Source organism: Camelus dromedarius, chromosome 11, assembly GCF_036321535.1.
Source record: "Camelus dromedarius isolate mCamDro1 chromosome 11, mCamDro1.pat, whole genome shotgun sequence".
NCBI lineage: Eukaryota > Metazoa > Chordata > Mammalia > Artiodactyla > Camelidae > Camelus > Camelus dromedarius.
Window position 1 is genome coordinate 53,638,411 of NC_087446.1, and position 16,529 is coordinate 53,654,939.

The 16,529-nt window shown below is 52.7% G+C and overlaps 1 protein-coding gene across 6 annotated transcripts in view; it reads right to left on the minus strand.

The window, feature by feature from the left end:
- Positions 1 to 9,536: 9,536 nt before the first annotated feature.
- The window catches only part of NCKAP5L (NCK associated protein 5 like), a 47,238-nt gene continuing 40,245 nt past the window's right edge, over positions 9,537 to 16,529 (minus strand). For all 6 annotated transcript variants that reach the window (XM_031462609.2, XM_031462605.2, XM_031462607.2 and 3 more), the window contains 6 exons: positions 13,206 to 15,835; positions 12,085 to 12,247; positions 11,745 to 11,826; positions 10,948 to 11,256; positions 10,731 to 10,873; positions 9,537 to 10,435 (listed from right to left, as the gene is read on the minus strand). In XM_031462609.2, coding sequence (XP_031318469.1) covers positions 10,223 to 10,435; positions 10,731 to 10,873; positions 10,948 to 11,256; positions 11,745 to 11,826; positions 12,085 to 12,247; positions 13,206 to 15,835 — 3,540 coding nt within the window. In that variant the 3' untranslated portion in view covers positions 9,537 to 10,222. The remainder of the gene's footprint in view (positions 10,436 to 10,730; positions 10,874 to 10,947; positions 11,257 to 11,744; positions 11,827 to 12,084; positions 12,248 to 13,205; positions 15,836 to 16,529) is intronic.

The window sequence follows — 16,529 nt, forward strand, 5'->3', positions numbered from 1 at the left end:
TCAGGGACTTCCACAAAGATGCCAGGAGGCGTTTGCATATGAGTCTGAAGCTCAGGGGAGAAGTTAGGGATAGAGATGTGGATGATCTGGTACATTTTAAAACCACACAAGTGAGTCAGCTCCTTGAACTCAAGACACGTCACCAAAGAGACAGATGGCAGATAAGTACATGACAAGATGTTAAATCATTAGATATTAGGCAAATGCAAATCAAGGCAGCAATGAAATACTAAATTTTTTAAAAAAATTGTTATAAAACCGAGTACTAGTGAGAATGTGGTGCAACTGGATCCCTCACACATGGCCAGCGGTGAGGTGAAATGGTACAACCTCTGAAAAACAATTGGCAGTTTCTTATAAAATTTAACATATTAACCATACAAACTAGCAATCGCACTACTAGGTATTTATACTAGGGAAATGAAAATTGGTGTTTACACAAAAAACATTCTCTGTCCATGAATGTTCAGAGAAGCTTTATTGGTAATAGCCCAAACCTGGAAACAGCCCAAACATCCTTCAGCAGGGGAATGTACAAACTGTGCACCTCACTGCTGTAGGGAATACTACTCTGCCATAAAAAGCCATAGATAAACACAACTTAGATGGATCTCAAATAGTTAAAATTCTTCATTGTTTTATGAAGAATGAGGGAACCTAACAAAACTCCAGGAACCTTATCATTTAAGGAGCATATGGAAATATTTTTAGTCTGTCCATTGCCTTCTAACCCAGCCCCTAGTTCAGGCCCCACTGAATCTTGCCTGGAGTATTGCTCCAGCTTCCTCACTGGCCTCCCAGTCCCCAGCCTAGGGTCTCTCCCATGCACTCTGCAAACTATTTCTAGATGGCTCTTTCTGATGGTGAACATTGAACTTTTTCCATGGCTAATTTTTGCCATCAGGACAAAGTCCAAACATTTCATCGTACATTCAGGTCTCCTGCTCACCTCTGTCCTCGCATCTTTCAGTGCCCCAGACATCATAAACTCATCATTATGCTAGAATGTTCCATTTGATCCATCACAGCTAGGCCTTGGCATTTTCATTTCTCTGCTGAGAACTCTCACCCCACCCTCTTTGCCTGACTCCTCACTCACCCTGTGGGTCTTAGTTTTGACACCACCTCATCTAGGAAGCCGTCTTTGGGCCCCTTCTGGGCCCTCCACAGCATCCAGAGCACTACCTCCATCGTAGCACTACCCACATTCTCCTGTGACCGATCACCCAGTGACTGGCGTCACCCACTAGAACTGTGTGTCCAAAGGGCTGGGACACGTCACGTCCATCTCTGGGTTTCTGGTCCAGCTCAGCACTTCACACCTACTAAGTGCACACACAAATGATTATTGTTAAACAACAGCGTGGGTGGATGAGGAAATGTAGGAATGAAAGGGGAGGCAGGCCCCCAGCAGAGTGTCCTGACTTCAAAAGGGGCAGGAAGAGAGAGGCAAGCCAGGCCCAGAGTCCCTTCTGCTCCCTTGCCAGAGCTGCCTACCTTGGGACTGGCTGTGGAAAAAGCGGGGGACTGGAAAAGGGTAGCTTCCAGGAAAAAAGGACTCTGACAGGGAAGAGTCTATGTCTGTCCTTGTCCACATATGCATGTTCTCTGTCCTTTCTGCAATGCATGTAGTGGGTGTGTGGAGAGAGGAGCCAGGATTCCCTGTGTTGGTCACCACCAAGGGAGGACACCCTGCACTTCCTCTTCTCGCCACAGGGTGGCAGTTCAGGCCGGCAAACCTCTCAGATGGGCGCTACCAATATTGCCCCACCTGGTGGCCATATGTTTTGTAGGAAATGATTTTTCGTTCTGTAGGAAATGATTTTTTTAGTACAAAGAATCACAACAAAGAACGTGTGCAGCAAATTTAAATTTGTAACTTTTAAATAACTTTTGGAGGGCTTCTGCCTTAGAGAAGGCCCCCAGGGTTACCCTGTTGGCTTCCACACGGGTCAACAACAGAAACTCCATTTCCTGATGGCTTCTGCTGCCTTAGGCCTCAGCTGCCCTCTGCCCAGACTCTGCCCTGCCTGCTCACTCCTGCAGGAATCATTCCCTGCACTTCTCAGAGACCTGTCTCCAACTGTCCTCTCCCTCTGTCTGCATCACTTTGGGACACTTCAGAGCTTCTGTGGATGGCCCTCCATCACCCAGCCCCCCAGTTCCTAGATCTTCTCCCTCCCGGGACGGTCACCTCTGGCTCATTCCCGCCAGCCACATCGGGCATACAGCCCACAGCTGGCGTGGTTCCAGCTCTGGCATGCTCTCTCCCCTTCTCACCTGCACTCTGTCTGCATTGAAACGCCAGTCCTGCCCCTTAACCCCTCCTGCTCCTTTCAGTGCCTTCCTGGCATCTCCTTCTTTGTTTAACGCAGACTCTGGAGTTGAACTGCCTGGGTGGGAATCACAGCCCTTCCACAGTCAAGCTTTGACCTTGGGCAACTTTTTAAGCTTGAACTTCACTGTCTTATATTAAAATGGGGATAAAAACAATACCTACCTTAAAAGCTTGTGGTGAGGACTAACTGAGTATGTGTGAGCACTTAGAACAGTGCCTGGCACACTAAATGCTGTTTATGTGTTTGTTCTTACATGTCATTACTATTGCTCAAGCTGGAGCCTACAGAGGATGACCTCACCAGCCATCTTGACTCCCTCATCAGCAAAGCCCATCCTTGTACTAATCCCACAATCTTCCTTTTCTAGTCCTAGAACCAGTCTTCTGCACCTGCTCAGAGAAGAAACAGGCGCCACAAAAATCCCACTTTCCTGACGATTCTCCCACTGGGCATTCCTGCTTCTCAGCCTCCACTGGGCTCCAGCCTCCTTTGAAAAACTCTTCACTTGGCCTTAGCTTGGCCCCTTTCCTCTATCTGCAGTGACTCTTCCACATCATCACCACTTTCCCTATCCACATGGTATGAAATTCAAAAGATAAAAAGGTTACAGTGAAAAAAGAGTCCCTCTGTGGTAAACTGGTAAGCGTGGCCACCATATTTTGTCACTGCTCCCACTGACATGTGATGACTCTCTGTCTCTCACACTCTGACCCTCACAGCCCCGCACATTCCCTTCTCTGTTCCTGTCTCGGGAAACCCTTCCACCTGGCCCTCCAGAGCTCATGGCTCGTCATCAGCACGGACACAGCCCCTCTGCCCTCCTGGCTCTCCCTCTTTCCTCTCAAGTGGGCGCTGCTTCCTCTCCCTCAGCCCACGTGCCCTCCTTACTCTTCCGGCGCTGCTCTCAGATCATTCTTCCCTAAAGTCCTTCAGCTTTGAATCTCGCGACTCAGACTGTTCCACCCACCATGCTTCCCTTCCCCCCTCGCTTATCAATCTCTGGGTTAATTCCTCTTGAGGTTTTGGCTCCTGCCTCACTGGCACTCCCTTTGATGCTAGCTCTGGCCTAATTCTTAGAGGTCTCAGGATCTACATAGATAATCCTCCCAATCTCCTGGCCTCTCAGTTTCATGATCTCTTCTCCAATGACCTTGTCCTCCACCCTACCTGAGCCTCTCACTCCCATGGTTATTCCCTGGACCTTGTTGACATCAATAACTGCAACGCCTTGTGTTAGTGTCCCAGGGCAGTCGTAACAAAGTATCACAGATTGGCTTAGACAACAGAAATCTATTGTCTCACTGTTCTGGAGGCTAGAAATTTCAGGTCAAGGGCTCAGCAGAGTTGGTTCCTTCTGAGGGCTATGGAAGAAGAATCTGTGCTCCTCAGGCCTCTCCCCTGACTGCCGGTGGTTTGTGGCAGTCACCGGCATTCCTTCGCTTGTAGATGCACCCCTGATCTCTGCCATCACGTCCACATGGAATTCTCCCTGTGTCCAATTTTCCACTTTTTATAAAGACATCAGTCACTCTGGATTAGGGCCCACCCAAATGACCTCATTTTTAACTTGATTACTTTGGTAAAGTCATTTTCCAGGGCACTGTGGTTTAGGACTTCAATGTTTTTTAAGTGGGAGAGGGACACAAGTCAACCCATAACATCTCACATTCTCCCATAATCTCAGTTTCATGCATCCCACCCTCTGACCACCACTTCATTTTTTCCCAACATCTTTTCAACTCATTCCCACTGGTACTGTATCTCCCAAATTCCTTTGATCTCACCAAGACCTTCAATCTACAGATTCTACTTCCTTTCATGCCTCTCTCCTTGACTGTTCTCTCTCCCTCCTTAACCAATGTAAAGCCCACAGCCAGTTAATAGAATCTCTCCCTTGCATATACCTTTAACTGCCTTGCCTCTCTCTCTCTCTGCTGCACTCATTTGGCAAACTGGCAGCCCTGGCTAATCCAACTTGCTGCCTATCCTGTACCTAATATTGCAGGAGAACACCCCCCAACACATTCATGTTAGTAACTCTCACTTTTAATTCCTCCTCACCTCAAGTGGACCCTTCCTGCTGCCTGGGACTCCCGTTACATCCTCTAGCCTACTCATGAACTCCTGAGCTCCTAAATGACTATCCATACTATTTTCTCTTGTCAAACCTCCAACACCTCTTTCTCCCAGCCTTCCTCTTGGCTGATGATCTTGATTATTTTCATGAGAAAACAGAAGCAATCAGAAAAGTTCTTCTATAAGTAGACTCCACCATATACACTCACCCACCTGCCTCTGTGTGTTCCTCCTTCCTGTACTGTGGATGCTGCTTAAGGCCACTTGTGCACTAAAGCCCAACAAGTTCCTCTTTTCTCTCCTGCATCATCAAAATTTCTCTATTCTATTATTCCTAGAAGTATAAGAAAATGCTTTAACTTCTTCTATCTTTAAGAAACCTTCTCTTAGAGCCGAGCAACAACTCCCACTTAACAATGAGCATCCCCAGCTCCCAGATCTTGGTTTCTGGATAACTTTCCCACAAAAAGAAATCAGGGCTGTTTGGAAAAATGGCTGACTCTGGGGCCGGGTTTGGGAAGGTGAATCTTGAACATGTTATGCCAGAAAGTAAGTACATATGCAAAAAGAATGATGGGGATTTGTCAAAAAACAACCCAGAAACCAAGCCAGTTTGAAGGAGCTCCTATTGGTCAAATCATGGACGGTTCAAGCACCAAAGTAAATAATGACTGTAATGGATTACAAACCACTGAATAAAATAGGAAACCATGAGTCCATACTGATATAAATAAATGCATAAATAGAAAGTTTGATGAAAGTGAAACATGTATATTGTTTCAAAGTACTTCCCCTCTGTGTTCTGTGCTATTTCTGCTTCATTTCCTCTGACCTCTAAAGAGATGGAGCATCCTAGGGCTTAGGACTCAGACCGTTCCTCTTCTTATTCCCTTGGTGATCTCATCTAGTCCCCTGGCTTTAAATAACAGCCATATGCTGATGACTTACCAACTTTTATCTCCAGCCCAGGCTTCTTTTCGGAACTCTGGACTTCTATAACCAACTGCTTACTCCATGTTTTCCATTGGATGTTGGCCAAGACATCTCAAATTTAACATGTCCAATACTTAACTCCTGATCTTCCCTCCCCCTAGTCTGCTCTATCAGTCTTTTCTGTATCAGTTAATGGCAACTTCTCCCTACCAATTGCTCCAAAAACCTTGGCGTTATCCTTGACTCTTCTCTTTCCCTCACATCAATTACATTAGCAAATCTTGCTGTTTACAGTGTCTCAGCCCTGGAACAGGCCTCAATTTCCCAATGAAGTTACCCAAGAGCCTTCCTTACTGGTCTCCAAGCCTTCCATACTTGCCCTCCACAGTTTATTCTTATCACTCTCTAATTGCTTCCCATTTCACTCTGAGTAAAAGCCAAAGTCCCTACTTTGGGCTCCAAGATTCTACATGATCACTTACTCCTGCTAAATTGGCTAAAAATACAAAGTTTGATAATACTCAATGATGTGGAAGATAGTTCCACTTACGTATTGTTGGTGAAGTATAATGTGTTAATATCTATAAAAAAATGTAAGCATATTTTATGACTCAGCAATTCCACTTACAGGAATTTATCTTATAGAAATACACAAGTGGCCAAAGACACACATGCAACGCTCACTGTAGCATTGTTTGTCATGGCAAAACACAGAAACATGGCCCCTGTACAATGGAAGACCGTGTATGATAATGGAGATTCGTGGGCTTCAGAAAGATCTCCAAGATGTATTAGTAAGTGCTAAAAGAAGCAGATCAGTAATTACTGAATAATCCCATTGCCTAATAAAAAGTCAACATACACATGCTCTGTGAGTGTGTCTGTGCATTTAAAAAGTGAGTTGGCTATACTACAACAAAATCACATTCCTTAAAAAAACTGATTTGGAAGAATGCATAATGACATGTAAGCAAATTCTCTCACACCAAAGGAAATTAAAAAAAAAAAAAAGTGAGTTAAAAGATTACCAGTCAACTTGGGTGATGTCTGGGGAGTGAGACTGGGAGCTGGAGTTTGAAAGACTCTTCCTCTTCCTTGTATAACATTCTATTCAATTTCAATTATTCTTTTTAACCATGAATATTCACTTTTATAATCTCTATGTCTTTAATAATAAACAAAAAAGGGTTTTAAAAGGTTCTTTCCTACCTCAAGATCATAGAAATGCTCACCTATATTTACTTTAAATTCACATGTCTTAAAAAAAGTAATTATATACTTGAATTAACTTACCCAGGACTATCAAATGGGGGTATATATCTGGAGTTCGCTGCAGAGAATGGTTTCTTTTTTTAAACTTTTTTTGATAAAGAAAACAAAACATACTATTTGTAGAAAAATCTAGAAAAGGGTAAAGAAGAAAATAAAAACCACTGGCAACCCACAGAAAGCCTCAGTTAACATTCTGAGACATTTCCTGCAGGAGGCAGGGTGCCCAGTGAGGTGGAACCTAGAACCTTTTCAGTCTCTTGCCGATGCCTTGATGCCACTTGTGGGGGTCAAGGCGGGGCCTGGCAGTTTTGGCTTCTTTTCTTTGGGAAATGCAGCAGACCAGGGTCAGTCACAATAGTAGGGCAAACATTCACCCATTCATCGTTCATGGAGAAAACCGTGAGGTCACCTTAATCCTGCAAACAGATGTTGCAAACTGAGATATGAAGTATTCTGCCCTAGTGAGGATCGAGCAGTCTTTCAGCCAAACCCTTCCTTGAAGTGCAAGGAGAAATCGGTTTCCTGGGAGTGTCTTGAACTCACCTGTTATGTCCCCCTCCACAAAATTACTTCAGATGGAATATTCAGTCTGTGTGGAGGGCACACACAGTTATGTGAGCTGTGGGTGGTTTGTCTGGGCCCAGTACCCCTTAGTAGCACACTGGGGGACTCAGGAATGAGAGCTGCCCACCTTGGAACGGTCTGTCAGGAAAGGCTGGCTCCAGGTACCAGGTGTGGCTGATGCTACTCTGCTCTGGTGACTGACAGTGAGATACTTCCCCAGGTAGTCCACGCTGTCCCGGGGCCCAAGGTGCCACTATGTGTTTGCAGACACTGCAGGACAGAGCCTGGCAGCAGACCGAGGAGACCCTGCTGACAGAAACACGCATAGACCCTTGGTCTCAGCTTGTAAGAGGTGGAGTCCAGAGTCGAACCCACCATGCCAAGTTCCTTCCCGGAAAAGAAATAGGATAAATATCCTGTGGGCAAACAATTCAGTTCTAACAAGGAAATGAGGTAATCCATCAGGTTCAAATAGTTTCAGGAAAAGGCTTGAGAAACCAAGAAATGAAAAGTTAAGAGAAGGATGTAGACTTCTCTGAGCCCACTTGGCAAGAGGCAGAGATCTACAGCTTGGAACATCCTTAAGCCCATAAAAGCTGAATGGACAGTGAGATAAGTACCTGGAAATAGAAGACAGAAGTAAGAAAATGGGATCTTGACATCTGAAGAAAATCAAGACATCTGACTTGACCCTTCTCTAAGTCTTGTTAATTTTTCCAGTGATGAAATCAACTAAGGGAAACAGGAGGGAGATCAGCCAGACTGGGGGAGGGGTGGGAAGAGCAGAGAGCTACGGGGAAAGCTGGTCTGGCCCCACTTTCCAATTTTCCATAGATAAGGAAAACCAAGACTGGGAGAAGGGATGTAACTTTCCCCACAAAACCCAACTCAATGGCTAAGACTCCTGACTCCCAGTCTAGTGTCCTCAAGCTCTGTCCACGAGGAGTGAACCAAGGCCAAAAAGGAAGAGGAAATTAAAATCCTGGCATTGGAAAGCAAAGCTACACATCAGAAAAGAATCACTCCCGCCAGGCTCCATTTCTTCTCAGCCTTGGAAAACCACTGAACGTTTCTGAGCCTCGATGTCTTCATCTGTGAAATGAGAATGATGCTGCTTCCTCCTGCAAGGCTAGGGTGCAGGTTAGCTATCAGGAGGTCGGCAACACGGTAGATGTATAACAGGGAGTTAAATGCTCTCTAGAGCACTCACAGGGCTGGAAAGACACTGCTGGAAGGAGCTAGGATAAAGGAGGCGCCGACGTCTTCCCTGCCCCCAATCTCCCCTGGGCTGATCAGAGCACAGGACGGTGTCCAGTGGTATAACCGAGTTGTGAATGGGCCCAGCACTACTCCTTATCCAGGAACTCTTGACTTTGGCTCGGCAAGCCTGTGGTGTCAACAGACCAGGTATTCGTTACAGAGCCACCTACCTCCACGACGAAATGTCCAGAGTCTCGGTCACAAGGCTGGGGGTGTTAAGCATGTACGATGCCCAGGTGGCCCCCAGACAGCATGCCAGGGGAAGTAGCAGGTGCAGACTATGACAGGTGGGCACTCTGGACAAGTTATCCTGCATCCTTCCCAGGCCCAACCTGGCTGGCCAGTGTGAGGTGGGCTGGTGCCACCTGGTCACATTCAAGTCACTGCCCAGTTCCATGCCCAATAGGAACTCCACGGGCTAGAGAGCCACGACCACCCCCACAGCCTTCTCATGTCACCTGGAGGGCCCGAAATAACTCCTAGAAGCCTAGATCCTCCTGCACAGCCATCTTCCTGGCCTCCCCAACCTAAAGTGAGAATCTGAGAGCCAGAGGAACTTCTGGTTGAAATCTGAGGTAGAAATAGGGGCAAGAAGACTTGGGAAAAGCCCAAGTCTAAGGAGAGATCAGAAGGTGGCAAATTTGAGACCCGTTTGTGCCTCCCTTTGTAGTAACAAGAGGCTGCAGACACAACTCTGTCTACCCTCTGGCTCCTGAGGTTCAGAGTTTGCACAACCTACGTGATTTGGTATGTCCAGGGTTTGAGTGGGTGTCCACAGCCACCCCACCCCACCCCCACCGAGGGGCAGCTCAAGCCTTCTGCCCTGATCAAGCCGTGGGGCAGCAGCATCTCCACACCCCCAAGCACCATCTAGGCCTAAACACGCCCCACTTCCCCAACCCTGAGTTACCTTCTCAGGCGACGGCAGCCAACGACCCTAGTGGTGGGGGCTGCCCCATGCCCCTGGTGGTGGGGGGCTGTCCCACAAGGGTACCTGGGGCAGAGTCCAGGTCCCTAGAGTCCCACACCCTGGTGCCCACACAATCTCCACCCACCTGCCCATCCCTGAGTCCTCCCACAGAACAAGTCGAATCAGGGGCAGGGAGAGGCCTCCACATTTTATTAGGGATACGGCAGAAGTAGAGGCTGGAAGCAGAGCAGCCGCAATTTTAACGACAGATAAATTAACCGCAGTGCGGGGATGAGGGGTGGGGACTGGGCCAGGCGCTTTAATAAAAAATAAAAAATAAGAAGAGACAAATGGACCCCAAAGAACTGGGGCGGGGGAGGGCAGCACCATCCAGACAGCAGGGAGGACCAGGGCAGACAGAGAAAGAAGGCAACTTGACCCTTTGCCCCTAAACTCCACCAGCATGGGGCTTCCGGGCTGGCCCTGCAGGGCCTCCGGGGCAGGGGAGCCGCCAGAACGGGCGGAGATGGCACAGCCGGTGGGCAGGAAGCCCAGCACCACAAGATGGCTCAGCCTGAAGTGGGAGCTGGGGGCCGGGACACAGCAGCCTTGAACCCCCAGTCTCTCCGAGGAAGAGCCTTACTCTGGGTGAGAGAAGGGACCAAGGGTGGGGTCTCTCCCTGAGCTGAGCGCGGTCATCTCCACAGCAGTGGGGTGTGCCGGGGACCCCCTTTCACCTTCCTGTCCATCTGCCTCCTTGGTCCCTTCTGGGAGGAGCCTCCAGGGCCCCAAAGGGGCGGGTGCGAGGAGAGTCGGTCCATTCTGTGGTTGCCAACTCCAGAGAGGTCCCATGTCCCCGTGCAGCCACTCAGCCCTGACTCCCGCAGGAGGACAGCGAATCGTAGAGCGAGTCGCTGAGAGACTCTGAGGTCTCCAGCCCCGTGGGGCCCCCGCTGGCCACTCTCCCTTCTTCGCCCATGTCCGACGTGCTGGGGGTGCGGCTACCCCCAAATGCTGGGCCCTGGGGTGCAGCAGCTGGGCGGCTGGGCTCCAGGCTCCGCTTTCGGTCCATGGGCAGAGCCTAGGAAAGGAGGGGAGGCTGGGGAGGAAGCTCCTCTCTCCTCTCAGCCGGCCTGAGAGGCGCCGTCCGCCTGATGGGGGCGCTGCAGCTGTGCTGGAGGCACAACTGAGCACAGTCCTACCAGGTCCTGGAAGGGAGAGAAACCCTTTCCCCAAGAGGGGTGTGAGAAGGCATGGGGGTGTGCTGACCAGAGGGTCATCCAGGCGCTCCTACTCCGGAACAGGGCTGTACCTCACCCCATGTCATTCCCTTCTGCCCTCCAGTGCTGTTCCCTGTCCCCTTCGGCCATGCTCACCATGGGGGTCCTGGGCAACCCCTCCAAATGTCGGGGTGGGCATAGAAAAGGGTCAGAGGAGCCGCTGGCTGCCCTTGCGTTGGGGAAGGTCCAGTTCTTGGCCAGCTGAACAGGAGGGGGAGGTGCCGGGTCTTCACAGGGATCTGTCCAGGACAAAGGGAAGGTGGGTGGTAGGTGGAGCTCCCAGAGAGGCCCACCCACCTGCCCAGACACTCACCGTCAGGACAGGTCTGATGGCCCCGGTGGCCCGGAGCAGCGGTGAGCAGGGCAGGGAAGGCCGGCATGCTGGGGTGCCGCCCGCTCACCAGCAGCTCCTCTATGCCAGGCACCTCACGCTCCAGTGTGTGGGCACGGCGAGGGACTTTGGTAAGGGGTGGGGGCCGAGCTGGGGGCACCCCGGGTGAGGGCTCCAGCCGTGGTGGCTTGGTTTTGGGAAGATTCTTGCTGGGGGTCCCAGTGCTGCCATGGTCTGGGGGTGGGAACGTCCCAATGCCACTGTCCAGGGTTCGAGTCAAAGAGCCACAGGCTGGGGAGAAGAGGGTAAGTCAGGGATGTGAGGCTGCAGGCAGCTCAGCCCCTCTGCCTTCTTCTAGCTTCCTGCCCCCGCCCAGGCTCCACCCCTGGTTAGGGCCTCTCCTGGCTCCACAGGCTCAGTGGTCCCTGCCTGCCCTGCCCCATTCTGGAGGAGCAGGGCAGTTACCTTCTGCAGGGAGTGATTTATTCCTGTGCAGCCCCAGGGCCCACTGGTGCTTGGCACCAAGATGGCACTCAGGGCCTGGCACCTGCTGCAGTGACAGGAATAAAGTGAGCAGGGGGTGGGGGCAGGTCCTAGTCTTGGCTCTTTTTTTTTTTTTTTTTGTGGGGGGAGGGAGGTAATTAGGGTTATTCATTTATTTATTTTTTTTTTTGGAAGGAGGTACTGGGGATTGAACCCAGGACCTTGTGCATGCCAGGCATGCACTCTACCACTTGAGCTATCCCCTCCCCCTAGTCTTGGCTCTTGACCCTGCTGACCTGTGAAGTGTGAGGTGGGCACTGGTTCTGCCAGACTGTCTTCTGAGGGCATCTCTTCCCGCCTCCCTGGCTCGCAGCTTGGCTGTACGGGGTACAGGAGATTTCAGAGCCCATTTTCCCTCCACCCTAGTCCCCTCCATTAGGACCCCTGGAGAATGGGTCTGAGAGTCCTGGCAACCTGTAGCCCTCAGGAGGCCTTGTCCCCTCCCCACGCTCCTTGAAGACCAGACATGCATCCAGAAGCTTCCAAGCCTCAGGGAAGGGGAGCCCTCCAGGGAGCAGGAGACCTGGCAGGGCCACAAAGCCAGGCCCTCCACTCAGCCCCTGTCCCAGGACTTACCTTCCCAGGAGGTTTTCCGCAGCCTTGAAGAGGGCCCACCAGGCCATTTCGGGGCCCACAGGCTGGCCAAGGGTTCTTGGGGTCAGAGGATGCTGGCTGGAAATCACCATACTCAGGTTTGGGCTCCCGCCAGCTCTTGGGGGGCAGCTCCTTGCCATCCACCCTAGGGGCAGCAGGGCAGATGGAGGTGAGGGAGGCCCGGGTGCACCCAGGCATTCTGGCCTTGCTCCCTCCAATGGTGCTGGGCCTAGTGAGGTGCCCCCTGCCCCTAGGTAAGGGGACATATTTCTGGTAGCTGCCCCTATCAACCTCTCCTGACACTGGAACAGGCAGAGACCCCAGGGAAAACCCCAGAGGACCAGCTGGGGCAGGGGAGATGGGAGAACTCTCCTGAAGCTACCTAGGGTCAAGCTTAGAGACCTCTTGACAATGTTTGCTGGTAGAGAGCAGACACGGTCACATCCTGGTCCACATGTGACACAGCCTGCCTGCCCCAGCTGTATTTGAGTGCACTTGTCAAAACCACACACTACCTGGGGCCTGATTCTTGTGGACATTCTGCCTTACCTGACCCAGACAGAGTGACCCTAAGTTGGGGTAGCCTCTTCTCTCAACCACAGCTCCCTTTGCTGAGTCTATGGCAGGTGCCAAAGGGCAAGATGGGCAGGGTCCTCTCCTTGTCCTATAAGGCAGAAAACCTTGGAGAGGGAAGACCTTCATCTTCTAACATGGTTAAGTACTAGCATTCCCTTAACTACTGTACACTGGCACTTAGGCAGGCTGCCTCATCTGACACTGGAGACAATCTCTGAAAATGTAGACTGTTAACTCTTCTCAAATGAGAAACTGGGTCTCAGCAAGTCTAATGTCAGACAGCAGGGAGGAAGGGCACTGGGACACAAACCCCCGGATTCTGGTTCAAGCCCTGGATCTCTCTTCTGGGGCAGGCCATTAATCCCCAGATGCTTTGGGGCCATTTGACCACCGACCCTCTTTGGCGTCTGGGAAGCCCCAGCTTCCAGGAAAGGCAGTCCCAGCCCCAGCTCTAGCCCCAGGTGTTCCCATGGAGGGAAAAGTGGCCCCAGCCACTGTCTACTTGCCAACTGGTCGCAGGCTCTCACCTATTGAGCAGCTGCTGCATGAAGGTGTCGGCACCCTGGTACATGCCGGCTAACTGGCCCTGCACCTGCCCCAGGCCTGCACTGGGCCCTGGCACTGGTCCCCCAGGTCGTGGCCGGGCTCTGCTGCTCAGGTAGGCCTTCTCCTCCTCCAGCGCCCGGCGCAGGTCTTCCGCTTTAGCCATCAGCTTGGAGATGTTGAGGCTCTCAGCCTCCAGCTTCCGGGCTTCCATCTTGACCTCCTTCCGGAGTGGGGAGCCTCCACTGGCCCCTTCCTTGCCCTTGGTGGCCTCCGTGCGGCGGTTCAGCGCTGGCAACTTGCTCTTCTTAAGGCCGAACCAGCTGGCAATGCTGCTGGTGTTGCGGTGCTTGGCCTCAGTGCCAGGTGCCCGCTCTTGGCCCTGGAGCCGCAGCACATTTTCCTCGATGCCCTTCATCACCTTCTCCTCAATGGCTGAGTGTGGGGCCTGCCCCTCGGGGCCTGGGCTTGGGTCAACAGGGCCAGGTGCTGGGGGTGTGGGCTGGGCCATGGTGCCACCACAGTCTGCCCAAGGTGGGCCCTTCCCTTTGTCAGGCTTGGGGGGCTCCTTGGTGGCTGGTGGGGCCACAGGTCGGGGTGCCACCTTGGTGGGTGACTTAGAAGGCAGCTTTGTCGGGCTGCCGTGGGGGCTCTTATTGGGCTTGCCGAGACTGGGGGCTGAGGTTGGCACTTTGGCAGGGGTGCGGGGTACTTGGGGGCACAGGGCCCCTGCCAGCCGGCTCTTGGCCAGCTCCACTTTGGTGAGGCAGCTCCTTGGTGAAACAGGCTCCAGGTCTACCCGGGCCCCCATGGAGTGAGAAGAGTAGACTCGGGTCCCAGGGTCCCCCAGGAGCCCTGATTCCTGTTGCTTCAGGCTGCTTGTACCTAAGGCTACTGCCCCCCGTAGGCCCCCCTTGGCTTCTGGCTGCTCAGGGGGCCTGGAGGTCAGGGGTGCCATGTCTCCAGTGCTCTCCCCTGACCTCCCTGCTCCTCGGGCCTTCTCGGTGCCAGGCCTGGCTGGTACCCCATTCTTCTCTGGGCCCTGGGGCCCCTCAGGGCCAGTCTTCAGTTTTCCCAGGGCTGCCAGTCTGTCCCGCAGAGGTGTATAGCCAGGATCCCCAGGTCGCCGCCCCACCCCCTGGCCAGGCTTCTTGGAGGAGCTGCCTGGGGTCCTGCGGCCAGGATGGGGAGACTCTGAGCCTACCTTGTCCAAACTCTTCTCCTGACCACTCTCATAGGGACAGGATTCTGGGAGGCAAGGGTTGGATGGGACTCCAGGGCTTCTGAGGATCTCAGGGGCCCGTGGCACCTCCAGAGTTAGTTGTGGATAGGTGGGCACCTGCAGTGGGGATGGAGGTGGCTCTGGGGAAGGCCCCCTAAAGGTGCTCCGAGAAAGGTCCAAAATGTTCTCATAGCAAGGAGATACCACTGGTCCTGGGGAAAGTGTAGTGGACAAAGCTGGCTGGGGAGGTCTGAGCTGCGCAGTGTCTGGGGTTGTGGAGCAAGGTGAAGGGCTGGTGGGCAGACCCTGCGCCCCCTCCGGGGACAGCTCTCCTCCACTCAGACCCCTGCGGGCCAGCAGCGGGGAGGGGCTGCCATCTGAGCCACTGTTCCGACAGGGGATTCGGGAATTCCGAGGGAGTTGGGGGCTGAGCTGGGGGCCTCCTGGGCTAGGGACCTTCTCTGAGGCTGGAGGCAGCTTTAGAAATTTGAGACCTCTGGCTGGAGAGGGCAGAAGGGGTCCCTGGGCTTCTCCAGGAGAAGGGGGGCCAATTTGGAGCTTGCTTTTCACCTGAGATGAGGAGTGGGCATGGCCAGGCCGCGAGCCCAGGGGGGTGTCCCCTGCACCCATGAATACACTGAGGAAGGGGAGGGGCCCCTGGCCCTCTGAGGTAGCACCAAAGCCCGGCCTGTGGGCCTCTGGGGTACCCCCACCCCAGGTTGACTTGGGGAGGCCTTTGGACTTGGACAGCTGGGGGGGCCCCTGGTCTGGGGAAGTTGGCTGCCTGGGACCTGGGTGGTCCCCGTTGAGTGGGCAAGCAGCCCCAGCCAAAAAGGCCTGTAGGTAAGACTCTGTGTCCTCGAGGAGCTGGCCTAGGTTCAACTGTTTGCAGGCCAGGGCCCCGAGCAGGGTGTCGGGGCTGGGTGCCTCATTGGGGTCACCTGCCTCATCAGAAGAGGAGGAGGAGCTGCTGCCTGGGGCACAGGGTGGCCCAGAACTGGTGCCCTGGGCCTGTGGGGAGCCCTGACTAGGGCCCCAGGGCTGTCCAACACCCTCTTCCTCTCCTGGGCCCCCTAAGAGACGCTCCCAGTGCAGCAGGCCTCCCAGGCTACCAGGACCTAGGAGCAGGTAGGGGGCCCAGGGAGAGGGTTCAGGCTGCGGTGGGCCACACAGCTCGCCGTTGATGGGTTCTGGGAAGCCAGGACCCTCGCTTGGAGGCTGCCAGGGGGTAGCAGGTGAGCAGAGAAGCAAAGGGTCAGTCTCCTCCAGGGCTCTCAGCACCTCCAGGATCTGGGCTTTCTTTCGAAGGAATGGGGATAGGGCATCCAGTGCTGGGGGTGGGGCAGCCGGGGGTCCTGGGCCTCCTGGCCGTAGCTGCTGCTCCCAACACACCTGGGGGAGAAATGGCACGAGGAGGAGACCATGTGCAGTCCTGGGACCTGAGCTGGGCATAACTGAGTATGTCAGGCACACAGCTGGCCTGGTTTGTCGGTGTCCCCAGAAGGAATTGATAGCTTCTGGGATAGTCCAGCTCAGTTCCCTCAAGAGTCTCTGAGCCCTGGTTACCCCAACTCTTCCTCCTGGTGCACTGGGGGTTAGGTGGGCACCTACCTCCCTTCCTGGTTATCCCAGTGCCACTTCCCACCCCTGTTTGGATCAGCAGGGCTGACCACCTACAATCCTGAGATCTATGTTTGTCCCAGGAGAGGGAGGCCTGTTCATTTTTCAGGCTCCAAAAAGAATACAGAGACTTAAAAAGGAGATGTGATGTGGCCAAGTCCTAAGTCAGTCACTGAAGGCAAGCCCAGGCCTTCTCAGGTCAGACAGCTGTCCTGTGGAGCTGATCCCCATGGAGAAGCAAACTGGGAATGACTCCACCTCATGCTCTTTCCTGCTTTTGCCCAGCCCCTTCTTAGGCCCAGTCCAGTCTGGTATTGTGGTTAACTACATGGGATCTGGAGCCAGACTGTGTAGGTTCAAGTCCCAGGTACACTGCTTAACTAGTCATGTGACTTTCAGCAAGTTATTTACTCTCTAAGCTTAATTGTATCATCTGCACAACAGAATGGTTATTACATTTAATCTC